This window comes from Prenolepis imparis, unplaced genomic scaffold (genome assembly GCF_030444845.1).
Source record: "Prenolepis imparis isolate NDT839.2.m4 unplaced genomic scaffold, iyPreImpa1.0 SCAF_12, whole genome shotgun sequence".
Lineage (NCBI taxonomy): Eukaryota > Metazoa > Arthropoda > Insecta > Hymenoptera > Formicidae > Prenolepis > Prenolepis imparis.
The window spans coordinates 5,159,921-5,183,466 of NW_028141170.1; the positions used below are offsets into that span (position 1 = coordinate 5,159,921).

At 46.8% G+C, this 23,546-nt stretch overlaps 1 protein-coding gene across 11 annotated transcripts in view; it reads right to left on the reverse strand.

Moving 5' to 3' along the window:
• The window catches only part of Sv (paired box protein shaven), a 176,885-nt gene that overhangs the window by 20,080 nt on the left and 133,259 nt on the right, over window positions 1–23,546 (reverse strand). For 10 of the 11 annotated variants that reach the window (XM_083052368.1, XM_083052364.1, XM_083052363.1 and 7 more), the window contains 2 exons: window positions 12,086–12,251; window positions 8,457–8,654 (listed from right to left, as the gene is read on the reverse strand). In XM_083052368.1, coding sequence (XP_082908494.1) covers window positions 8,457–8,654; window positions 12,086–12,251 — 364 coding nt within the window. Of the gene's footprint in view, window positions 1–8,456; window positions 8,655–12,085; window positions 12,252–16,639; window positions 17,868–23,546 lie in introns of those variants that run through there. The other variant, XM_083052366.1, reaches the window with a different exon arrangement.

Below are 23,546 nucleotides of genomic sequence, written 5' to 3' on the forward strand. Positions count from 1 at the left end.
GAGGGTTGGTGACTGGGCGGATTTAAATTCTCTTCCCTCTGGCGGGAAGATCGGGATTAATTTCTTCGAATTTCGTTCGCGCGTTCTAATTTGCGGTCCGAGAACGCGATTATTTCTAGCTGGTTACATAGCTTTCGTCCGCTGATATTTAACTCCGAGGATCAACGATCTGGAAGACTTGAAGAAAAGTACCGCGGACCGCCGACGGGCGTGGATCTTGATCACGGCGTGGGCGAGAAGGGGCCGATCGATGGTTGTCAATGAACTGGTAGGTATCGCTCGTTAGCGTACACGCGCTAGTGATTATCGCGAGAGGGTGGAGGGATTTCCGGATTGTGATGCAAGCGCAAACGATCTGTAATTGTCAATTATCGTGGCGCTCGTTAGGCGTTGGCTGTTATTGATCGCTCAAAGTGCCGGTGGATCTTGATCGCCTACCTGCGCGTATCGATCGCGGAGGAGGGGATGAAGAGGAGAGAAAGAAGTTTGTGTTTTATTAGCGCAAACGAGCGCGCTTCATCTCGCATTAGACTTAAATCTTCCCGCCAGAGGTTCATCGATCGTGCGATTTTATATTGCGTCGAATATCAACAAATTTATTTTAAGAATCTCACGAGATATAATAAAAATGTATATACAATATAAAACAAAGTAATTTGCACGATAAATTTTGCACTTTGGTGCAAAATTCTTCTGTTGAATTAAACTCGCAGAATTCAGCAAATAGCAGTTAAATCGCTCTCTTACGATTTTACGCTGTGCTATTCTTACAAACAAATGTTGCTGCATTTTACCGACGCATCTGTTTTACACGTCGTTTACCGCGGTTCCGCGCGGCCGTAGAAGAGATAGGTACTCGGATGTTCTCTCGACGTCGAAATTTCCCCACCGTCGCTTCAATTTTCCACGAAACCGACGTTTACTCGCGCCCCCGATGTTCGGACGATAAAACGGCATCAATTCGTCTCGACGACAGGATCGAACGATTCCGGCCGCGGTTAAACGTGCATTAGGGCGCCTCTTGCGTTCTCGCGGCGTTAATGCGGAGCTTTAAAGTTATTACGGACCATTATATGTGTCGCGGGGGCCGGATTGCGGGAGATTTCAAGGGGCTCTCGAGGATTTAGCGGTCCCCGGGGCAGATGCTCCGTCCGTGGTCCACGAATAGCACCAAAACGGAACTCCTCTCTCGTTAACTCCAAGTCGGATAGAAAGATCAGGGGAGGGAGTATCACGAAGAACAGCGGGAAGGAGCGAGAGACGGAGGCAGGAACGGCAGCCAGAGAGAGAGTCGCAGAACTGTTCCGTCGAGAGCTGTAGACACAATACGGGACTCGCTCCACGGCCATTGTACGCCCTTCAGAGCCGCACAATGGCTGGAAAAGGTGTATCCTGATATTCCGTCACCTCTCTCCCCTCTCTCTTTCTCTCTTTCGCCCTCTCTCAAGAGAGGCTGTAATGTATCCCGAGCTACCTGGCGCTTCCACGCGACGCACTAAGGTGTGATTCTTAAACAAAGGCAATTCTCGCAACGTCGGAGTTCACTTTTTACCCCGCGAAACCGTATTCTCGAAACAGGCGGCACATTTTTCTGATAAAAAAAAATCTCTCTTAATCCACGCTACCGAGTCAACCTTATAACACTATATACGTAAGACTATAAACATTTTCAGACATTATATAAAGACATTGCGTAAAGATGCCGCGTATTCAAAAGATGGATTTTCTCGTATTTTTCTGTATATTCTATGTATATATTTTATTCCCGTATTTGATGGTGATTCTGCATCTAAGGCGTCAGGTATGAATTAAAACGGTACACGTCGTGGCGCGTTATTCCGTGCCACTCTCAGTCATTTTGATGAAGTGTCCCCTCTCGTATAGCTCGGGATGAGTATATTATTATATGTCGGGACGCGCACAGGGTGCATTGTCAAACGGCAGCTGCCGGCTTCGTGTACACAACTATATTAACTGCGGCTGTACCCGGCGGATACACAATGATCCGTGCGCGTGTCTGTGTACGTCCGTATATGACGCGCGCGTGTACTTGCACGTACGGAAAATGGCGCTGTTTGTGTGTTTGTTTGCGATGCCGCGCATCCCGACGACAAAAGCTACGCTCCCAACAATGATACCGGCGAGTCAACAGTCACCGGCGATCCTCTCTAAAGCACAATGTAACACACGATTTATAATATATATATCTCCCACCAAACCCTCCCCTTCCCCCTAGACGATCATGGGAAGTCAAGAGGATGATCCCTCGTGTATATCCGCCGTTATGCGCGCGGTGACCAGGAATGTTATTCACAGCCGAAGCTGTTTGCTCGGATCCTCGAGCCTCGCCCTGTTTAACCTGTTCGACTCGACGACAAGGAGTTACCGTGCGAGACAGGCTCGGGGTGGTAGGAGATAAATAATCATCAATCGCCGCGTCCCCGTGTATTAATCACACGCGCGAGTAATGCGCGAGTAATGCGAGATCGTGGCGTAGGTCGTGGGAAGTGACACCGCGATTTCACTCTACGATCGTTCATTCGATCGATTACGCGGCACGATACGAAATTCCCTCCCTCGCGATTATTACTCATCGGCGATGAGCAATTAATAGCGGTGCGTTCGACAGTTCATTAATTACCAATCAAATCCGTGATGATCGAGTGGATATTAAACGCCTGTTTTCTCGAGTCATCGGCATATAGCGCGATTTTTCTCGCCGCGAAAATTCTCGTGGTGCAAATTCGCCCCAGGTAATAGATCGGCAGTGAGGGGTTGCTCTCGGGTTTCGAGTCCGGTCGAGCGCGGACGTTGACGCGGTGTGGTGCAGCACTTTCGAGCAACTTTGCTATTCCAGCTCTCGACCAGGAACAAAAGGGACGAAGCATTATGGCCTGGCAGAGTAGGCGACCATCCGGTTTCATTGCGGTTCCGTCTGTCCTCTGACGTTTCCACGGCAACCTGGATTTCGTGCGTCGCCGTCGTCGTCCTCGTCGTCCTCGTCGTCCTCGTCCTCGTCCTCGTCCTCGTCGTCGTCGTCGTCGTCGTCGACCTCGTTGTCATTGTCGCTGTTCTCGTCGAGCCCCAAAGTATCTGCCGTTCGCGAAGAGGAGTTGGGGAAGGGGAAGAGAAACACGGAGGACCCGTAATTGTAACTTCATTTCGGGCTAATTTCGGGCCGGGGAGGTATGATGAAACGCGGTAATAATTGCGTTATCCAGACAAAGGACGGTTATGGATACGCGCCGCCGCCACTGCCGGCGTTTCCAACGTGGAGGCACCATCCCCCGGATCCTCCCCCGAGGGTGCTGCTGTGCCGGATAATGTAGGAGGGCCTCCTTCCCTTTCGCTCCCGCGCGCACCGCAAATATGGCTGCTTTAACGAAGGCCGAGGCTATGGTGCAACATATTGTTCTCCCCGTGCGTGTGCAGCTATTCGCTTAAACGTCGACGTCCCGTTGCTTCAAAAATTATCGAAAAAAAGAGATCTCCGATTTTTCATTCGCCTTTGAAAACGCTTCGTTCACGATGCTTATAATCTTATCGCGATAGATTTATTTCGCGCGAAATTTGTCTCACGACAATGCAACAGTATATACGATCGCAATTTCGTCGGACGTGCTCTCATTCCTTTCATCGTAATATCAATGCCAAAGAGGCAGCATCCGTCACGGGAATATTATTCGTTCGTCGAAAATGCGAAATGGCGAAGCGATCCATTACGATCTTGGGACCTCGGATCTCGAGTCGAGATAATAAATGCGACGATTTGACGGCTTCCCGGAGAAGGAGAATCCTCCCGCGGTGCTGCCGATGGAATGGTAAATAAACTCGCCGCGGGTAGGGTAGGCAGGGCATTATTTATGGGGACGTAATTTAATAACCGAAAGAGAGATGAACACAGGGAGATATACCGGTGACGTCGGCCGGAAAGCCGAAAGTGGCATGAAAGTAGCAGCCATCCCATTGGCCGTCTTTCCGCGTCCTCCAGGAGTACTGCCAAGCCATATGGCTCGAGCCGCCACCTCGGCAGATTCCGAGGAAGGGGGAGTGCGAAATGATATGGAAGTAATGGAGAGCAAAGCGAAGCCCGGTTGCGTCCTCGACGGGAGATTGAGTCGCGCGATAGAGCGGCCACGCCGTATGAGAGAGCGATGACAGATTGATACAATTCCGGTGAGATTCGACGCGACAGATTTCCTGCCAACTGTTGTCGCCGCACCGGTCATTACGTCGAATTAAACTCACGGCTGAAAATGTGATCGATCGAGTCTTCTATTTTCTTGGTCCTCCAAGTTTAGCGACAAAATTATAAGATATATTGAATGTTAAAAGCGTTAAAAAATGGCAAGAGATAATGACGAAGAATGAGTAATCGCGAGATTTGGAAGATAAATCTTTAGACAGATCGCGTAAAGAATCTTCAAGCTCGACTTCTAGTTCGGATAATAGTCCTTTGGCATCTAACGGACGGAGGATCCCACAACCGGAACAACAGGAAGTTAAGGGAGCGACGGCTTTTTCCCTTGGCCCTGATATCGACTCTGTCGCAGCTTGCGGCTTCGGGGGCGAACGCGAGAGGCACGCGAGAGCGTGACGTCGGGGGTTGTGTCGAGGAGGAAACGAGAAGAAGGCGGTTGTGAACCCGGCGTAAAGCTCTCGGGCGAACCTCGCTCCTTATCGATCTGCTCCTGAGACTCCTCCGACTAAGAAGGAGGGAGATAGAACGAGATCGACACCAAAAGAGAACGAGAGAGAGAGAGAGAGAGAGAGAGAGAGAGAGAGAGAGAGAGAGAGAGAGAGAGAGAGAGAGAGAGAGAGAGAGAGAGAGAGAGAGAAAGAGAGAGAGAGAGAAGGGCGGTGGGCCTTTGCGGGTTTGTATACGTGTAAGATAGACTTCGGTAGAGAGCCGCCTACTCGACCGTGACTCCGCAGTCGAAGCCGAGCCTATCAATATTTCCTCCCGAAATTCACCGCGGCTTCTCTCTTTCGGCAATCCTTCTTTCTTTGTACTCTTCTTCCTCTTCTTTTCAGGCTCTCCCTCTTCGCCTTCACCCTTCTCGATATCGCGCTGTGGCAATAGATGAATTTGATCGCGTGCATTTCATATTCTTTCATCGACTCTTTAATTATCATACGCTTTTTCATGTATATCGGACAATTTTCGATTAATACACTCCTTCGTTCCGCCAAATATATTAAATGAATCGACGACACGAAACTCCTTTTAGTAAAAAAAAAAAGAGACGTAAGAACCATCGCGAAGGAAATGTCCTTTTTTAATCACGACATTGCATCCCGCGATCGTAAGGAGCGCGAAAAGAGAACAATAGAAGGCGAAGTCGCTGCGTCGGCGTCTTTGGCGAATAAAGAAGAAGGCACGGAACTGTTAACGTCCAATCTTCCCTCCGTTTTTCGCCTATTTTTCCGCTCTCCTCAATCCTGTCTCATATACACGGGATATATAACTGTTATTTTTCGCGAAAGCCACTCCATTATCTCGCTCTCTCTCCTCGTCCGTCTTTTTTACCTCGTGCGACTCCCATGCCATCCCACGCTCTTTCCTACCCGCGGACAGTCTCATTTCGAAGTGCTCCGGCAAAGCAGGACAATACATTATATTAGCTGTATCATTATTTCTCCACCCCGAAAGCTACCTCGCGGTTAGAAAAACCTGGACACGCTCATAATGGGAGAAATCCCGGCGCACTACGGTCACTGATGCATCTCAGTTTCTTCGCGGTAAAATCGCGTTTGATATCGAGATCTTCCTTCTCTTTCTCTGCATTCTTTTCTCCAAACTAAGTTCCAGCTATGTCAAAGGCTCATCAATGAAAGCATGACCGATTCAAAGTTTTTTATTTCATATTTTTCTTAGTTTCTTCTTTTCCTCTAGTTTTAAGCAATTGTCTACAATTTTCTAAAAATCGCAGCAATCCTTGTACGAGATAAACTTCTGCGCCGTTTGACGATTTACTTTCTCCTCTCGAAAATGCACCGTCATTCCGATGAATTACACATCGGACAGAGATTATTATATCCGCTTCGACGCTTCGCGGAATATTTAGTCTTCAAGACCCCTCTCGTTATCAATCGTCATATAATTAGTCCGCTATACGCGTGGCCATTTTCCAAAGAGACCAAACGCTCGCGCGTTTCTATCCGCTGCTCGTCGAGCGGAAATGCACTTACCTGCGCGGAATGGATCGGGCGGAGGGTTGCGGGTTTGGTGTACGTGAGTGGGTGATGGTACGTTGGATATAGATGCATGTAGATAGCGAGCGAGGTAGATAGGTAGGTAGGTAGGTAAGTATCCGCGGGGTAAGTTTTTCCAGGCGATCTGCTCTCCGGATTCAGATCAATACCCGCCATCTGGGCCTCGAGTCGGGGGGATAGGGACAAGGAGGAAAAGGAGTCGCGCTGGCGAGAAGGAGACCGCGATCAAAGTGAAAGAGAGAGAGAGAGAGAAAGAGAGAAGCGAAAGGTGAGAGCGAGACGGAGAGACAAGGCCAGAAGAGGCAGAGGAGATCGTATGGAGGTGGAGCCGGAGGAGATGGAGAAGTCACTCGAGCAACAAGCCACCGCCGCACCCTCGACGCAATCCTAGACACATCGAAAACCTCGGCCAGAAAGTAATTCTTGTACTTACACACACGCTCGCGTTTTTCACGCTACCGTGACCGCGCGACGCGAGTAGTGAAATAATGAAAATATATGCGCGCTCACCTCTTACAATCGCACGAAAAAAAAAAATAAATATGAACAACTTGACGAAACATCGATTGAGAAATATAACGGGAAGAAGCTGATTGCTTTCTCTATTTCGCGATTACCGACTTTAAAAAACTCCCTTTCTTACTCTCCCTTCCTCTTGTGGCGTAATAATTTCCTCAAGTTTTTAGTATGTCGAGCATCGTGCAAAAAAGGGTAGAAAAGAATTAATTTTGAAGATCGCTATTTCGCGATTGAATCAATAGAACAACGTTCGCGACGGCGAAAATTCTCGGAGAAGAGCGTATACTGGACGTCGCTATCAGCATCCCGATCTCCTGTCGCGCGACCGCGACGCGGAATTTAAATAAGCGGCCGCGCGTAGCACTTACGTCGTTACGTGGGCGCTAACTCATTTGCGTGCGTTTCCATTAGCGGCTGCGGCCCGCGGAAATCGCGTTAGTGAATTTCACTTGCCGGCGCAATTCGATTCGCATTACGCTCCATTTCATTATCGGCGACCCCGCGTGTACGGGAGATGAAAGAGAGAAAGAGAGAGGGAGAGAACGTGACAAGAGAGGGAAAGAGAGATATCTCGGTCCCCCGAGCGGAAGATAAGGTCTTAAGTAGCGACTGATTAAATCTCGGGACATATGCGAGCCGATCAATGGATACACCCCCTTGATTGTCTCTCCTCTTTCTCTCGCGGTCGTCGCTTCCCTCCAACCCCTTTCTCGCCCTTCTCGCATTCCTTCTCCCGTTGCGTACCCTTCTTTCGTCGGTCGAAAATGGGAAGAGGGGGGAGGGGGAGAAAGACCGAGTCGTTCAGTTTGTGCGGTGCTGATACGCTGTAATGCCGTCCCGCGGGAACTCACTCCCTCTCGCCATCTCGTAAGGGCTCGCTCTATAACACGGGGTACTCGTGTTCCGTCGGCCCGGTTGGGCGACGCAAAAACACTTGAATTAATCGGCCCCAGGTCCCGAAGGAACCTGCGAAAGGTCAATAGGATCGGGGCGGCGGGTCGGATGCGCACTTATCTCGATGCACATGCGACGAGGGTGCACGCGCGGAGTTAGATAAGCGATCGCGCCCCACCGTCGGTCCAAGCATATGTCGCGACTACTCGAACTGGCGATCGAGCGCGACGTAATCCGCTGTCTTCGTCTTTCGACCGACGATTAGCGAAATTAATGACATTTTTTAAGACAAACGGAACCATCTTTAAAATTGTATGTCAACATTTTGTCTTTCAAAAAGATTATCAAAAATTTCTAGTCAAAAGACTAAATGTATGAGAATCAGTTATCCATATCATATTGTCAGTTTTGTTCGCATTAAATTCTACGAAAGGTAATTTAAATGCAGTACTGCAGTTTGGAATAATGCATTCTATTCAAAATAAGTTACGTGAATACAATTGAAAAATACTAGACAAATTTTTATGATCTCTCATTTAAAATCAATAATCATTAATCATTAATCAGATTCCAAGATTTTAAGTTCTTTATCTATTTCAAAAATTTGAGATGCTTTTGTACGCTTGTCAGCATTGTGTTTAACACATTTATTTTAATGTCACGTTAATTATAAATAATTATAAATCTATATATGTACACGCTTATTTATTTTTATTATATATTTTGTCATCGATTTGATTGTCAAATGGCCAAGCGCACGAGGGGGTGCAATCGCGGAATAATCCGCTGAATAAATAACGCCGATAATAACAACAATATTGACTCACCGATTGATGGAAGAGACGGATGGCACGTTGTCCTGCGAGCAAATGCCTTCGGCCAGTAATCTGTCCCTAATCTCCCACGCAAACATGGTCGGATTGTCCCTCTTGTAATTAGCGATCGCGTCGACCACCGGCGGCGTTGCTACTTTCGGCTTGGAGCCTCCTATGACGCCGGCTTTGAAGCTGCCTGTCTCGTAATACCTACAATGTAAGATTACAACGTAACATTACAATCAATCTTATCAAATATGTCGCGAGAGATAGATCGCGCGAGGAAGAGGAGAAGCTCGCCTTGATCGGTTTTAAAGACAATTCGACTGTGCTTAAAAGCGCGGTGCCAAAGTTCGCAATTTGCTTGCTCTCTTTCTCCCTTTCGCTCTATCGTGGAACATGGAATCGCCAAGAGCGGGGGAAAAAGAGAGAGGAACGAACGTTTTTCCCGCGGTGGGCGGCCAACGTCGGAATAACGAATCGCCGTCCAGCGGCGCGTCAACGACCGGCTGTTTTAAAACAAACGGCTTCTGGCCTCCCGCTGTTTGCCCTCTCTCTATCCCTCCTCTCTTCCTCTTTCTGTCTATCCTTCGGATATCTCTCGTCGCTTCTCTCCCATCGGCCGGGTATATACGCGAGATGGGCGATCGTGATTGGCCCGCCGTGAACGCGCCCTTTGTGTCTAATTAGTTAAATAATATCTTCGCTCGTGCTTAAATTCAATTACACCGGATAGTCCGCAATAATGGTTCGCTTGTGGGCCGCCTTGATGGATGTGGGTTCACCGCCGGCGTCGGCGTCGACGTCGACTCATATACGTGCGCTAGATATCTGGCCAATTTTGCGTACGTACATATATCTCTGTGTCTGTGTGAACACGCACGCGCATCGGTACTTTGGAAGCTTCGCGTTTTTTGCGATGAAAAATATTTGCGCGAATAAAAGCGCCGTAACAGGGTTTTTGCGTTGCATATGTCACAGGAAAAAATGGGGCTCGGATTGTCGAGTCGAATTATATTCCTCCGTCCTTTGTACGCGTTTTGATTGTCTAGGAACGAACGCATTTTTTAGCTAAAACTGCAACATATTTTTCATATATCATCAAATGAACTTCTCTGTCATTTTGTGATAAAGAAAGGTTGAATATTTTCGATTATTCCGTTGTTATATATGATTATCGGATTCTGTTAACTATAGTGAAGTGCGAATGCTATTTTGTATCGATTGTCGAAATAAAATGATTGGACGGTAGCTAAAAAAAGCATTATGCGAACCATAAACGGACCCGAATAGACTTTGGATCCCGCGCCGCCTTCGCAAAATTATTGCGATCATATCTGGTGTGTAAAGCCCCATTTCGGGCCCACATGGCATTGCTCAATTGCTCACCCGTTAATATTTCGTTCCCCTTTGTTCCGCCTCCACCGTGAAATGGCCATTAGATCGCGCGATTTTTCAAATCGACCTTTGCCGCCGCCCGGCGTGTTACTCTCTCTCACCCTTGCTGTATTAATTCCGATTTAAATGGATTCGAAACAGTCTTGCGCGAAATCGAAAACGCCACCTCCGTGGAAGAATGGCATTATTTACGCTCGTCGTTACGTAGCCGCCGCACTGATTTTTCGCATTAACGTTACCGTAAAAAGCACAGCGTTAATCAACGATAATCGGCGATTGTAGTTGAGGCAATAAAGAGCCCATTTCGATATGCTAGTATAAAAATAATAAATTTAGGATTCTAACTGTATTTATTTCAGTATTTCGCAAACTGAAATATAGATATTTTCATCTTTAATTTTTATATATATGTCTACAAAGGAGCAATAAAAATGTATCGTAATAATTAGCGTAATAATTAAAGCAGCTTTCGCAATATCGCTAAATTTTAAAAAAGTCATCTCTTACATGTCGAAATGTGGTTCCTAAATTACCTTTATATTATATAACAGATAAAAAAAATTTCAAGTTTTTTAATCGCTAATTAATTAACGTTTGTAACATCACGAATAAATGTCTTCGATGAAGGATGTTTCGCAGGATCCGAGTCATAACCAGCTTCGCATGGTCCTCGGAATCCGCGGCGTGTCTAGAATACAGAAGTGGATACGAAGGGCCACAAAGGCCGACTCTAAAGAAGAAGAGCACTTTGTATTTCGCACGACAGAGCCGGGAAAGGTCTTTCGCGAGGGAGACGACGACGACTCGATTTCGTGGGATCGTCGCCGATGCCGGGCGCCTTTCAACGCCGTCCCCGTCGGCGGATTTTACGAACCCTCTTGCCTAGAGTCGAAAGAGAATCCCGGTATCCGGTTTCGTCCTAGATTCGGCGAACGGCGTTCTCGTTGTATCAGCGACGCGTGACCGCGTAAAGGCACGTACAGTCGCCGTTAACGTTTGTCACGTCGTCGACGGGCCCTTAAAAGGCTGTTTTCGTAGTATCTTCGGGCCATAAAGTCACACATCCGCACGCGGAAGAACACCGTGTATTTAGCTGGAACGAGAGCCAAGTCCTCGACCAAGTCTACGTTTAAATTTAGCAACCGCGCGAAAGCAAGACCCAAAGACGCCTATGACTCGAACAAAGTCGCACGGCTCTTGTGACGCAATCCTTCCGGTATTGCGATCCGCGCGACGAGAGAGGTTTACATTTGATCCTAAAATTCAATCTCTCTAATATTTTGACTCGCGTATCAAGAGAATAAAATTCGATTGACGGGTCGCTCGCATTTGTTAATGACAGAGTCTCGTTTCTCCGAACACGATTCTCGGCCCGGGAAAAGGCCCGAGTCGGGAAGAAAGAAAGAAAGAGAGGAAACGCGGTAACTTTAGTCGCGGCAGTAAATAATCCAGTCGGCCTTTATTATGCGGGATTCATGAAAGAGTGCGATATATGACAATGATATTCGGCCGTGGGGGACGCGAATGACGTTCGGGCCATCAAAGCGGCACGAGGCCACCCGTTACATAGCGGAGCGGAGGGGGACCGGAGGAGGGTGGAAAAAACATGGAAACCGCATATCGTCGGGCGACTCCGTGCGTCGCGAGAGTGAAGGGGCCGGTTCCTTCCTTCCGGCCCCCTCAGCCCCCCCCCGGTCTCTCCCTTCATCGTCCCCTTCCTCCCCGGGTTCCGTTTGCCTCGCGGTCCTAACGCAGCGTCTTTAATTAAATCACTTTGGGAAGCGAGAAAGCTCGGTCTCGGGTTTTTTTTTGCCCTCGCATCTCTTCTTCACCATCCGCGGGAAACGACCTTGGCCACTTCGCGGCGCGGAAATTGCGGTGTTGCGTTTGGCAAGAGAGGATAAGCTTGATTCTCTCGTAAATCACTCGCCCTTCGGCGACGTTGTTTGTGCTTGTTATCCGCTCTCCGAACTTGGCAAACGCGATTTTCAGAGAGGCGATCCTTGCGTCTCTCCGCACATGTACATTTTAGTCGATCGATTCGTGGATACATTATTCAAATAAATAGATTGTCTCGCTCTCTTTACAATGAGCCGTTTAACTTTATGCAATCCTAAACTGTGAGAGATTTGATTTTCTTGAGGAATTTGCGCGCTCGGATTAACAATTTCGCTCATCTCGCGATGACTCGGTGGCCGCGATTGTAACGGATACGAATAGAGAGGTACGATGCCGGTACTCACCTCGACAGTATCTTGGATACACAGCCGTGAGATACCCTGAGTTGTCTCGAAATGTCGCACGGTCGGACGCCGCTGTGCGCGAGCTCGACGATCCTCTGCCTCACTACATCCGGTAGGGGCCTTCCGTTCACAAAGACGCCGCCGAGTTGGTTGACTCCGCCGTGACCTGTAAAAAAGGGGATCGATAACGTATTAATCGACCGTGAGACTTAAATCCGCAAATAAAAATATTCGTAAAAATACAATTGATATTCGCTAAAACGTGTCGTCTATATATAAGTAGTATCGTCTGTTTACTTTTACAGAAATGGCAGCATTCCGCTGTTAAATGTCATGTCGGATACCGGTGGCATGAATTGAAAAGATTGGACGTGCCTTAAACGATTCGCCGTGAAATCACGGCGTTAAACGCGATTTGCGTGTGAATCGGACTTTGCGCGCGCGTTCTAAATCGACGATCATTAAAGGAAGCTGGCAGAACGGATCGCGAATGCCAATGTTAAATATCTTCTCTTGAATGGTCTCTATCGCCGTGGAATCATTCCACTTGACAGATTTTGCGGAGCAATATTGTACCGTTCACCAGCGAGACTTTCTATCGACAAAACGATTTGTCTCTCTCATGCTTTAGTAGTTTTAAAAATAATGATTGTATATATTAAATAAATATATTTATTTATATATATAAATAAATATATTTATTTTATATACAATAAATAAAAAAAATATATATCCACGTTTACGTTTGATGTATATATATATAATTATATGACCTGATAATCACATAATGATGTAATGAAGCGCGTGAACCAAGGGCGAACCAAAATGCGAATCGTGAACGGAACGTGAACTTTAATATTTCTGCCGGCTAATCATTTTCGCAGTGCCGAAAATCGTTGCAGGGTCAACGCCGAACATTCATTATTATTAGTTTACTCCCCGCTGCCACTCGAGTTTCTGTCTCGTCGCAGGCTTCATTTTCGCGCATTAAAGCCGCCTAATGCGATAACTCGGAGCCAATATCGTAATGGAGGGTTCTGCGCCGCGACATATGTCCCCCTGTTCGTGCCAGTGCACCGATGATTCGATGATCATCGTTGTTTTCTGCGAACCCTCGACGACGACGACGACGAGTTAGTTAAATCGGCCACGCTGTCGCTCTTATCTCCCTCTTCGACACTTGCTCTGGCAAATACATTTCTATCAGGATGAGCGACTCGCTAGCTCAGGATATAAAGAATTATTATTACTCGAGAAGGAATAAATGCATTTTTCGAAATCTAAACCTTGCGATTAATTTATTATTTGAACACGAGACCCTGTCCGACGTGAAGTTAATTCGAAGAAACTAAATGAGCCGCAGAGAATCATCGCGCGTTCGTTATTTCCATTCGAGGAGGGAAGGGGGAGATTTCGTAATTACGGTAACACCGCGATCCATGAGGCGTGAACCGCAACGTTTTTTTTCGCCGTTCAGCCGTATATATCGCACCGCTCGATGATACCTCGTCGTCGCACGAAGACAATGAGGTCTCCGCGATCATTACTGGAAACGATACGCGCCTTCCGGTCGCAAATCAATTCGCTCTCGCGTTTATGGTCGCGTCCCCCGCGGCGCGGCCGGTAGTCAGGGGGATAGTCGTCGGCATCATGGTGGCACTGCCAGGGCGAGAGTACCATGACTACCCTACTACACGCACACACGCCGTCACGCCTGCTGACCACAGCTATATGCGAGGGCTCCGGCCTGGACCACCCCCGAATCGTTCTAGCTACTACTGCTACTACTACCGCTGCTATTACTACTGCTGGCTGCTACTGGATTTTGCTGCCGTCGCTGGAAACTGGCCGCCGTATCACCGGAGCTTATTGCCGTCCGCTCGGTTCCGCACTTCTGGGATACGTCGAATCAAGAGATGCAACGTCTCAACTAGTCCCGTGTAATTGCGCCCCTATTGTCCCTATTGTCTATATACGCTACGCAGTCCTTCCTTCCACGTAACGTAATATTATTGCGTACAAAATTATGGAATCTAAAAGGGAAACGAGATTCCTCGAAAAAGCTATCGTGGTAATAGAAAGTCTAAACGAGTTTTATCGACTTTGAACTAGAAGAAGAAGAGTGATGATTGTTATTGCTCTTGTGGTTTTATTCGATCTAAAGCATTTTAATAGAAATCTCGATGACGAAGCGTCGTTTATAATAGGACGATTCGCACGCAATTTCGAGCTGTATCAACTTCGTGACTCGATCAAATCGCATTTACAGTTTTATCGGAGAAAGCCGATAGCGCATCTATTGAATCAATCGCGATTCGAGCTGCCGATATGTAAAAACGCTGATGCAAAATCAGGTGACCCGACTGAGCGTCGAGCTGCTGCGGTCTACTTCCGGAATGCGAATCCCCGTGTCGCCATTGCATTTTCATTACGCACGTGCCTTGTCTTAAGCGCCTAACAATATCCATGAAATCTCGTCGCGATCCGAGAAGTCTCGCGATCTGGTTTCTATTAACTCGAATCTCTCAAAGTTTTCTTCAGATATCTATGACGGTGCGAGAAAATATTTATACACGAAAATGACTGCACGTTGTTTTGAACGCGAGCGCAATTATTCGGCAATTATTAATTTAAATATTAAAAATATGTGTAAATTAATTCTTTCAGATAGGTATATATCTATTGAGAAAAAAAATCGAAACTCTGTATACGGGAATTTTTTTTTATTTGTACCTATATCCCCGTTCCACTTTTGTGGCGCTCGCAATCGAGAATGGAGGACCGGTCCAAGATAGTTTCAGAGCCAATAAAATGAGGATCTGTGATACACGATCACGGCGGCTCGGCTACGTGTGTATATCGGAGAAGCCAGAAGAACTTTGATATAGATTCCCGACAGTCACTCGATATTTCTCCAGCATCGCGCTGCTTTGTTCCCGTATTACATTACGCCTTGACGTTATGTATTGCCGAGCACGCCTGAATACGACGGACTTTATTATCCGATGGCTAGAAAGATACGCTCGGAGATGAAATTCACCGTTTCGGAATTTTACGACGTTCCTCGTAATCAGATCGATTTATATCGCAATTGAAAAGCGCGTTATTATTCCACTTCTATGCTGATTATGACAAAAAATTTTCTCTCGGACATGTGCAAATTATCTGATCATAAAGTACATCGATACGATGGATAGAAATTAATGTTCTTAAATTTTTTAAATTAAATTAAATTAAATATTCAATAAAATAATAATAATGCAATAAAAAGATGCGCATCTCATTACAAATGATTTTACGACGCGCAATCGGCGATCGTCGTCGTTCTTGTTAATGCTTTATAGTTGGTAGTATTTTCATTAAATTTAACGGATTGATTGCGCGAACGTAAACGGAACGCGATTTCGATTTGCTGCAACTTTAAAGCGACACTCGAACTCGTCTAATTAATACGGTCGGACCGTTAAATGGACGGAAACGTCCGTAGATCGGCAAACTCGTTATTTTCGCGTAACAGCCTGAACAAAGTTACATCAACGGTAAAGCTCTTCCACGTGAAGAATTGTATATAAAAATAAATTATAATTATATATGTATGTACTTGTGATAAAATTTATCAAGTTCGCACAGAGATGAACCAGGTGGATTATTGCAGAAACTAAATCGGATAAGTAACATTTCTCTACGAGTTTAGAGGAAGAGAGAGACCGTCGCGAGGAGCTCCTACGCAGATCGTCGATCGCGATATGATTGCGGTTTAGTTTTTCGTCGGTACCGGTACCGCTACGGCTCGATTAGCGCTCGAAGGCCATTAGATTTCTTGTTTTCGTATTATCATTTGCCCATCGATGTCGCTGGATTCGCGTCTCTTTTCCGATCATCTCGTTTGCTCCACTTAATCGACGCACCGTCGGCAAACTCGAAGAGAAATCGCCGCGATTCCGCACGCGGGAACGTCTTCGTGCGTTTTCGCGGTTCTTTTTGCATTATATAGTTACCGTGAAATTTTCTGACAATACATATCTAACTTACGGCGCGGTTTTGCGATCGTTTCGCGCTAGAAGAAATATAAAATGTAGAGAACAGACAGAGTTTAACTGTGGAAAAAAACTCGACATAAGAAGAGAAAAAGTCTTTGCTTACAAGGCTATATTCATCTATATCTAGATACTTATTAAGATCGTCATGATTGCAGTCGCAATCAATTCTGACGCAAATGTTTATTAACGTGAGCTCAGAACTCTGATCAGAATAAAATCCGCACGTGGCGTTTAAAAAAAATATCCGATACTACTAAATATTTATCGCGATTTCTTTATACTCAGATTGATAACAAGATAACAATCAAATGTAAGAGTTAAATGAAACAGTGATAAACGTAGTGATAAATCTTAAAAACTACAATAGGTAATCCAGTTAAATATATCGGATTTGCGCGATTATTCAGTGTTAATTAATGACGGGGCGGAAAAAGAGATGCAAATAAAAACAAAGAGCGATATAATTAAGAGATGTGAGAATATACGTTTAGAATATACGGGGTTAATGTCTTACAGGTGTAATATTCCATCATGTTCTGATTGTATCGGTAGGCACTACTCAGAGTAGTGCTGAGGTCCATCGCGGCACTTCCGGGCCCGACGGCCATCGGGTAGCCAGGTGCCTGCCTCCCTGGAGGAGCAGATTTTATATGTAATATACGAAAGGCATCCGAGAAGGACCGGCGGTCCTATTGACCGCCGATAAAGACCTCTCGCGCGTTTCCAGAAGTGACTCTCCCGTCTCTTCCTCTCTTTTTACGTGGATGGAGCAGGCGGATTTATGGCGACGCGGCACAATGACTGTCATCAGGAGTGTCTTTGTGCCGGACGACGGGTGGCTGCTGCGGACACCCGGTCGACCGTCGCTTCATCTTCGTGAATCGCGCGCCGATCCAGTCGGAGGAATTTGACGTACGAGTTCACAATTTCTCACAGAGTTCACAACATTGTCTACGTAAGCGTTTAACGAGATGCCGTGTTCGTTTAAATCTCATGCGAAATGCGAGAGCGTTTTCACGCGCGCTCTTTTAAAGTACTTTTAATCCCACCCGAAGTCTATCTATTGCACATAGTTCTTATCCGCGACGTGCACTCGAAACTACAAAAGTAAATTTCTCCGCTTCTCGTTACATTTTAAACATGACAGTTATGAGATACGACATATACAACGACACATATACGACGAGCACTGCCTCTTATCGTTCGCCACAATTCACCAATCCAGTATCACTCACTGTATCCAAGTGGTCCAGTTAACATCTCGAGTATCTGGTGTGTTTTGCCGCACATACGCAACCCTGACGATTCGACATTTTACACGTCCCATGTAAGTAGTCAATGTTTATCACTGTATTTCGATCCGTCAAATACACGCTGAAATTGTACGATTTTTCTCCATTATAAAATACGTCGAGTCATCCGACCTGCATAACGATATTCATCCCGCGCATCATTGACAGGTGATAGAAACAGGGGCGAAAGACCGGATCCGATCGGATCGCAAAAGGCTCTCTTTATCCAAGCGCGGAGATTCTTCGCCCGAAAACGGAAAGATGGAGAACGATCTTTCGGTCACACGTCTTAGCAGCTCGTTATCGTTATCAATCGCTCCGCGAGAGGAAGCGGCGCGAGCCGAGCCGAGCGACGTCGCGGCAAAACCGGGCCGACGACGTCGTGGAGCACGAAGGTGGCTTCTGCCGACGGACACACGTGACTTCGGACAGCTTTTCGACCCCCGCCTCGCGGCGGCGAGCTTTCATCCCCACGTCGCGCGCGACCCCGCCTTTCGCATCCCTCGATCGGCATCCAGCCCGGGTCGGGATTGGTCGGTGCGACGTGATCACCGGGTGGGAGAGCGCCCTGCGACGAGGGGTTTCTACGGAAACGGCGGCGGCGTCGCGCGGGATAACCTCGTTATTGGCATCCCGGGCGCGGGATGGCAGGCGGGAGGACGACGGAGGATCTCTCGCCGATCTCTGTGGAAGAGAGAACGAAGGCGAGCGCGAAATAAACGCTCGCCGGCTGGTCTACCGCCAACAGTCCCGCGCGAAATCACGCGGCGCACACCCCCGTGAGCACTGCTTATTCATGAGGGTGTCCCTCTTCTCTCCGGGAAAGAGAGAGGCAGAAAGGAAGAGGTCGTACCTCTTGAGCTCCCTCGGATACGATGTCGCGCCCTATCGATTTTATTTATTTAAAAGTTACCCTCCGTCGCGCGCTTCTCTCTCGGATTTCTCTCCTCCTGCGCCACTTTGTTCCGCGGAAATGGATCGCGGCACGCGTCGATCACCGGATCAAAAAAAGAGAGAGAAAGCGAGAGTAGGTGTACGCGAAATAAGGATGAATGAAACGCGTTTGTCGATTTGCCGTTGGCGATTTCACGACAAATTTTATCGCGATCCTTGGACCTCGTACGACTTTCCCATCTCCTCGGCGTTTCTCGCGGACGCGTTCTTTTCAAGATTCTCCTCTTCGATCGTCTCCATTTAATTCTTCCTCGACGCGTGATATCGATGCCCTATAATTTATTCGCTTTATGGATCCTCGTGTACGCGGAAAGCGATTCGAAAGGATATCGAATGGCAATAAACTTGTTTACCGTCGCAGTTTGTTGACAGGGAGGATCTAAAGAGAACAATGGCGAAATCGTGCAGCCAAATATTTAAAAATTAACGTTGATCATGTATGATGTATTGCCAATGTTACATGAGATTACGCGTGATTTCTTGATCTCTCTTTCAGCAGGAAATCCCTCGGAATTTTTCCAAGAGTTACTTGCTCGTCAATTATTTTCTCCTCTATTACTTACATACGCTGTTATTCTCCCACGTTTTCCGCATCAATCTCACGGTGTTAGATAGCGTATTCATAAGTAATTTTCTAAAAGGTGCAAAGGTGGCAGAAATTATCCAGAAACCGTCTCGGCGTGGTTTATAAAGATTGTTCGGACAGGACGTTTGCATACAATTCCCGCTAACGTTACGACGTTATAACAACTTGGCACTGAAAGGGTTAACACTTCCGGAGCGCATCGCGCGACGTCCCGCGGCATGCATCGCCGCGACTAATTACGAGACTGATTACGTGGAGACAAACGTCGTGGACGTTGCGGAGGGATGGCGAAGGTGGCCGAGGGAGAAAAGGGCACGCTCGCAATATCTACAAGTCGCGAACGATGGAAGGTGGGGAAGACTGTGAGATGCGGAAGGTGGGGCGCGATAGTATACTGGTTTACAAAGTGTGGCGTATTCGCTCTCTTCGTTCCTTGGGAACTTATTCTCGGACATGATACGTATCGCGAAATATATAGATACTTATTCGCCGGAAGAGACTTACGGTTTATGACGCTTAAAAGTTCGAATGGTACGAACCGCTCGTAAATAGATGATGTCCGCTTGCGTCTTTATATTTTATTTATACGCTTTTCAATACACGCACACACATATATATATTATATATATTTGAATATAATAAATTTCAAATAAAATTATAAATTATATTTGAATTCAATAGCCCAGTAAGAGCCAGACAAGGATGTGCGTCAGTTCAAAAAAAAATAATTTTCTTTGATTGGTGCACAGGGTACACATTTCTCTTGATACCAAGAAATTAAATAAACAATTTGAGATTTTAATCTTGTTGAATTGAAATATGCATTTTCAAATCGAATACCAATGCTAATGATGTAGAGTGAAATAGATTTGCTATACAAAAGATTTAAAAAAATTTATTTCGCATTGTTTTCCTGTCGAAGCGGTCAAGGAAGGACAGAGGAGATCGGGGAGTATCACCACCTTTCTAAATGTTACGCTGGGAAGGATTGGACCCCATTCCGAGCCGCGTGGATCGGGCCGGATTGCCCGGAAGGTGCGGTCAGCCGTCGTCGTCGTCGTCGGTGGGACCGTCGCTGGGCCGCGAATCTCACAAGGGTCCGGTTTACATTCGAGTGCGTTCCTTCGCGAGATTTCTTTCTCTTTCCGTCCAGCCCCGCGCTGACACTAGATACCCGAGATCGGAAAACGGTGTGCCTTGTCAAACGGCGTCCGCGTTGCGTAACGCGGTGCATGTATGCGATACCGACACTCGGCACTCGAGGACGCGGGGCGAGAAACTTTGTAGCGACAGCACGATCGATTCGATCGTCAATTCGTGAGAATATCGAGAAACTCGCTCGAGAGCGCGTACAAAGTTATTCGAGACACGGGAGAATCTTTCCTTCGTCTCGGCTCTTTTTATCATTTTCCCCCGTAATTACTACAATCTTAATTCAACAATCGGAAACGAGATCTTTAATTTCCGGAGAAGAGCGCCATTTATAATTTCTTCGTTAGTATACTTTTTTGACGGAAGCGGGACGGTGATAAATAAAGTTTTTCAAAGGGAATTCCTTCGCGAGGGAAGAAGAGAAGGAGACGAAAGAAAGGACAGAGAGAGGCTTATTTTCGCCCCTCGCAAAAATTACTGCTTCACCTGACGCGTGATCCTCACGAGCGGGGACTCTCCATTCGTCATTACTACGCCGGACCTAATCTCTCGAGGATCTCGCTCGAGATTACGCTTTGGCATATCATTTGCCTGAACGAACGAGCGGCACCGGCCGCGTTGACGGGTAATATGTCCTCTACATGATTGCACCGGCCTGCCCGACGCTGAGACGACGCATTTGCAGGCGAATAGGGAAGCCACCCGGAGGTCCCGCGGTACGAGAAGGGTGAGAAGTGGGAGAGGGAGGCGGCGGAGGAGGACGAGGGAGATGAGAAGGGGCCATCGCTGCGGTGCACGCGCGGGGCAGATGCAGATGAGGTCGTCGTGCGGGGTGCATCGATCATTGGGGTAATGCGGCCGCATCGTGCTCTTGGCTGTCCCTAATCGGTACCCGAACGAGCCGCTATCCTTCCTAATCCGCCGGCCGACCGCTGCATTAATCTCCTTTATCATATAGCGCGCGAGATCGAGGAGCTTGCGAAGCGAACGGGACGTCTGCGAAATTGACGATGTTGTTAGACTATCCGTGTCACGCGATAATATATGTTTGCTTCTTTCGCTTCTTGCGATTCGAAAATTGAGGCGACTCGAGCGAATTTCTTCTTGAGGAAAAATCTTATTTTCTTATCGGTAATTAAAGAATCATGCTGTTCTTCCCGAGCTGTTCTTAACCCTAGCGTAAGATCCAAAGGACATTTTTGGTAGCGCGCGGGATTTCGGATAGCGGATACACAAAGGATTTATCCCCGAGCCTCTGATTCGCAGCACCGGCGAAAAGGAGGAATGGGGAAGAGAAAGAAAGGTGGGCGGCGATAACTCACGAGATTTGATGTAAATAGCGCACTTACTTATTCGCCAGTGTCGCGCGGCAGAAGTTAAAAATACGGAGGGTTAAGGGCGAGGGGTAGTGGCTCGTTCGCGGGAAGAGAAGGCGACTTTTTTGCGTAATGAAAGCAATCAATTCAAGTCCCTGCCGCCTCCGCCGTCCTGCCGAGAGTGGATAGTCGCTCTCTTTCTCTCTCGATCCTTTCGTCTCGCTCCCGTTCCTCCCTTACGTAGCGTCGCTTGGTCCTGTTAAGGACGAAGAAGGAAAGGAGGCGGTAGGTAGGTAGGTAGCGATGGCGGCTCACCCTCGCGTTTCGCCCACCCTCTTCCTCGCTACCCCAACGGTGGCCACGACCACTTTTGTAGTCATCATAAAATGCCCTGCTTTCAAGTTCCGACGATTGCTACTCTTTTTTTTTTCCGTAGTCCTCCTGTTCCGAGGGTAACACGCGGGGGCGGAGAATAACGGAGTGGAGATCGTGAAGCGGGAGAGAGAATGAGAGGGGGCGGCTGAGGTGGTGGTTAATCCCGAGCATTCCTGTCGGAGGGGAACGGCGGGTATGGAAGGACGATCTCTTTAAAAGAACACTAAAGTATCGTTAATCTTAAGAAGAGGAGCTCTTACTTTCGCCCGGACAGACCGGTTAGACGCGTCCGCTTGATACAGAAAGAAATTGCGACGCCCTGAAATAAATCCTCGTCGTTTCGCGCGAGTTTGCCGGCGCGGCGTGACGATATTTTATTAGTTAGACTCTGGCAATACATTTAATTGAGTTAACCAAGTTACGAGAGATTTTATTTTTTAGTTTAAAAGTCAATGAGAATCGATAATCAAACATACGTGACTCTATGATATTACAAGCGAGATTTTTTTTATCGACGAAATAATCTGAATATGCGTACGTTTGTCTCTCGAAAATACGTGATATGTTACGAGAATGAGATTCCTCGACGACAGACAAAGAGGCAACCTTCCCGCGGGAAATGCTAAATGTCAAACACACAACCCTCCAAAGTTCCCGTGGGAGTTAAAGGCCATAGCATCATAATATGATTACATTCTGTTCGTTATCCCCTTGTTTAGAGACGCGATTATTATTGTGCGTCGACGAATTTATGACAATGTAATACCGAACGAAGATTCAATTGCGGAAATAATCGAACATTATCTCTCGTTCAAATGTAACTTTTCTTTTATAATTTATTAAATTTCCCCTTATGTATTTATTACACTTATAAAAAATAAATTTTTAAATAACATCTTTAGAAACAAAACTATCTCTAAATGATTGTTTTTAAAAGGCAACATTTGAAATACGTTCACGCTACTGGCTGAGAAATAACCGAGAGAGGAATTGGGTCCACACGCGTTTTTCCCCGCGAGCTGCATTCTAGAAGCTCCCCGTATTAAGCGTGAATAGCGTTACGGTAATGGCTGGAAGAAGGGTTATGTCGCGCGCATAAGGTGAGAGGGTGGAGGGACAGAAGGGAGACACGCCGCACTTGAGTGGTTTGTCGTCGTCTTGCGGTGGGTGGAAAAGCCTAGCGAAGGATTCGTTCTGAGTGTGGCGGACACGTGAGGGGTGGCGAGCGCGAGCACGTGCTGTCGCGTGCCGCCCGTGATCTATGCTCCGTCACTGTACATCTCACACACGCAAAAACATTTTTATATAAAAATATATGTGTGTATTTATACATACGTGTACCTATATATGGAAATTATTGCCACGCGCAATCCGGATACGCCCTTTTGGACTATAGCGCACTATGCGCGCATCGCCGACCCATCTCGATTTAACGGAGTATTTTAAAAGCTATCGATCGGCGACGATGCGAGAGAGAGCCTTCGATGCGCCGCGAGCGATAAAAATTCTTCTGCTCGTTAATCATCGCGGGGACATATTGCGTCGCGTTGCGCTATTTTACTCGTCGCGGCCGGGCTTTTATCAAAATTCCGTAACGTTGAGTGATGTATGATTTTAGACGAGAAACGTGTTTCGCGAGATATTGAAATAAAAATAGATTTACAGACTATTATTCGGAGAGAAGACGATACTTTTAATTATAAATATTGTATTGCGAATATTTGAAGGGAGAAAAAGCATCGAATT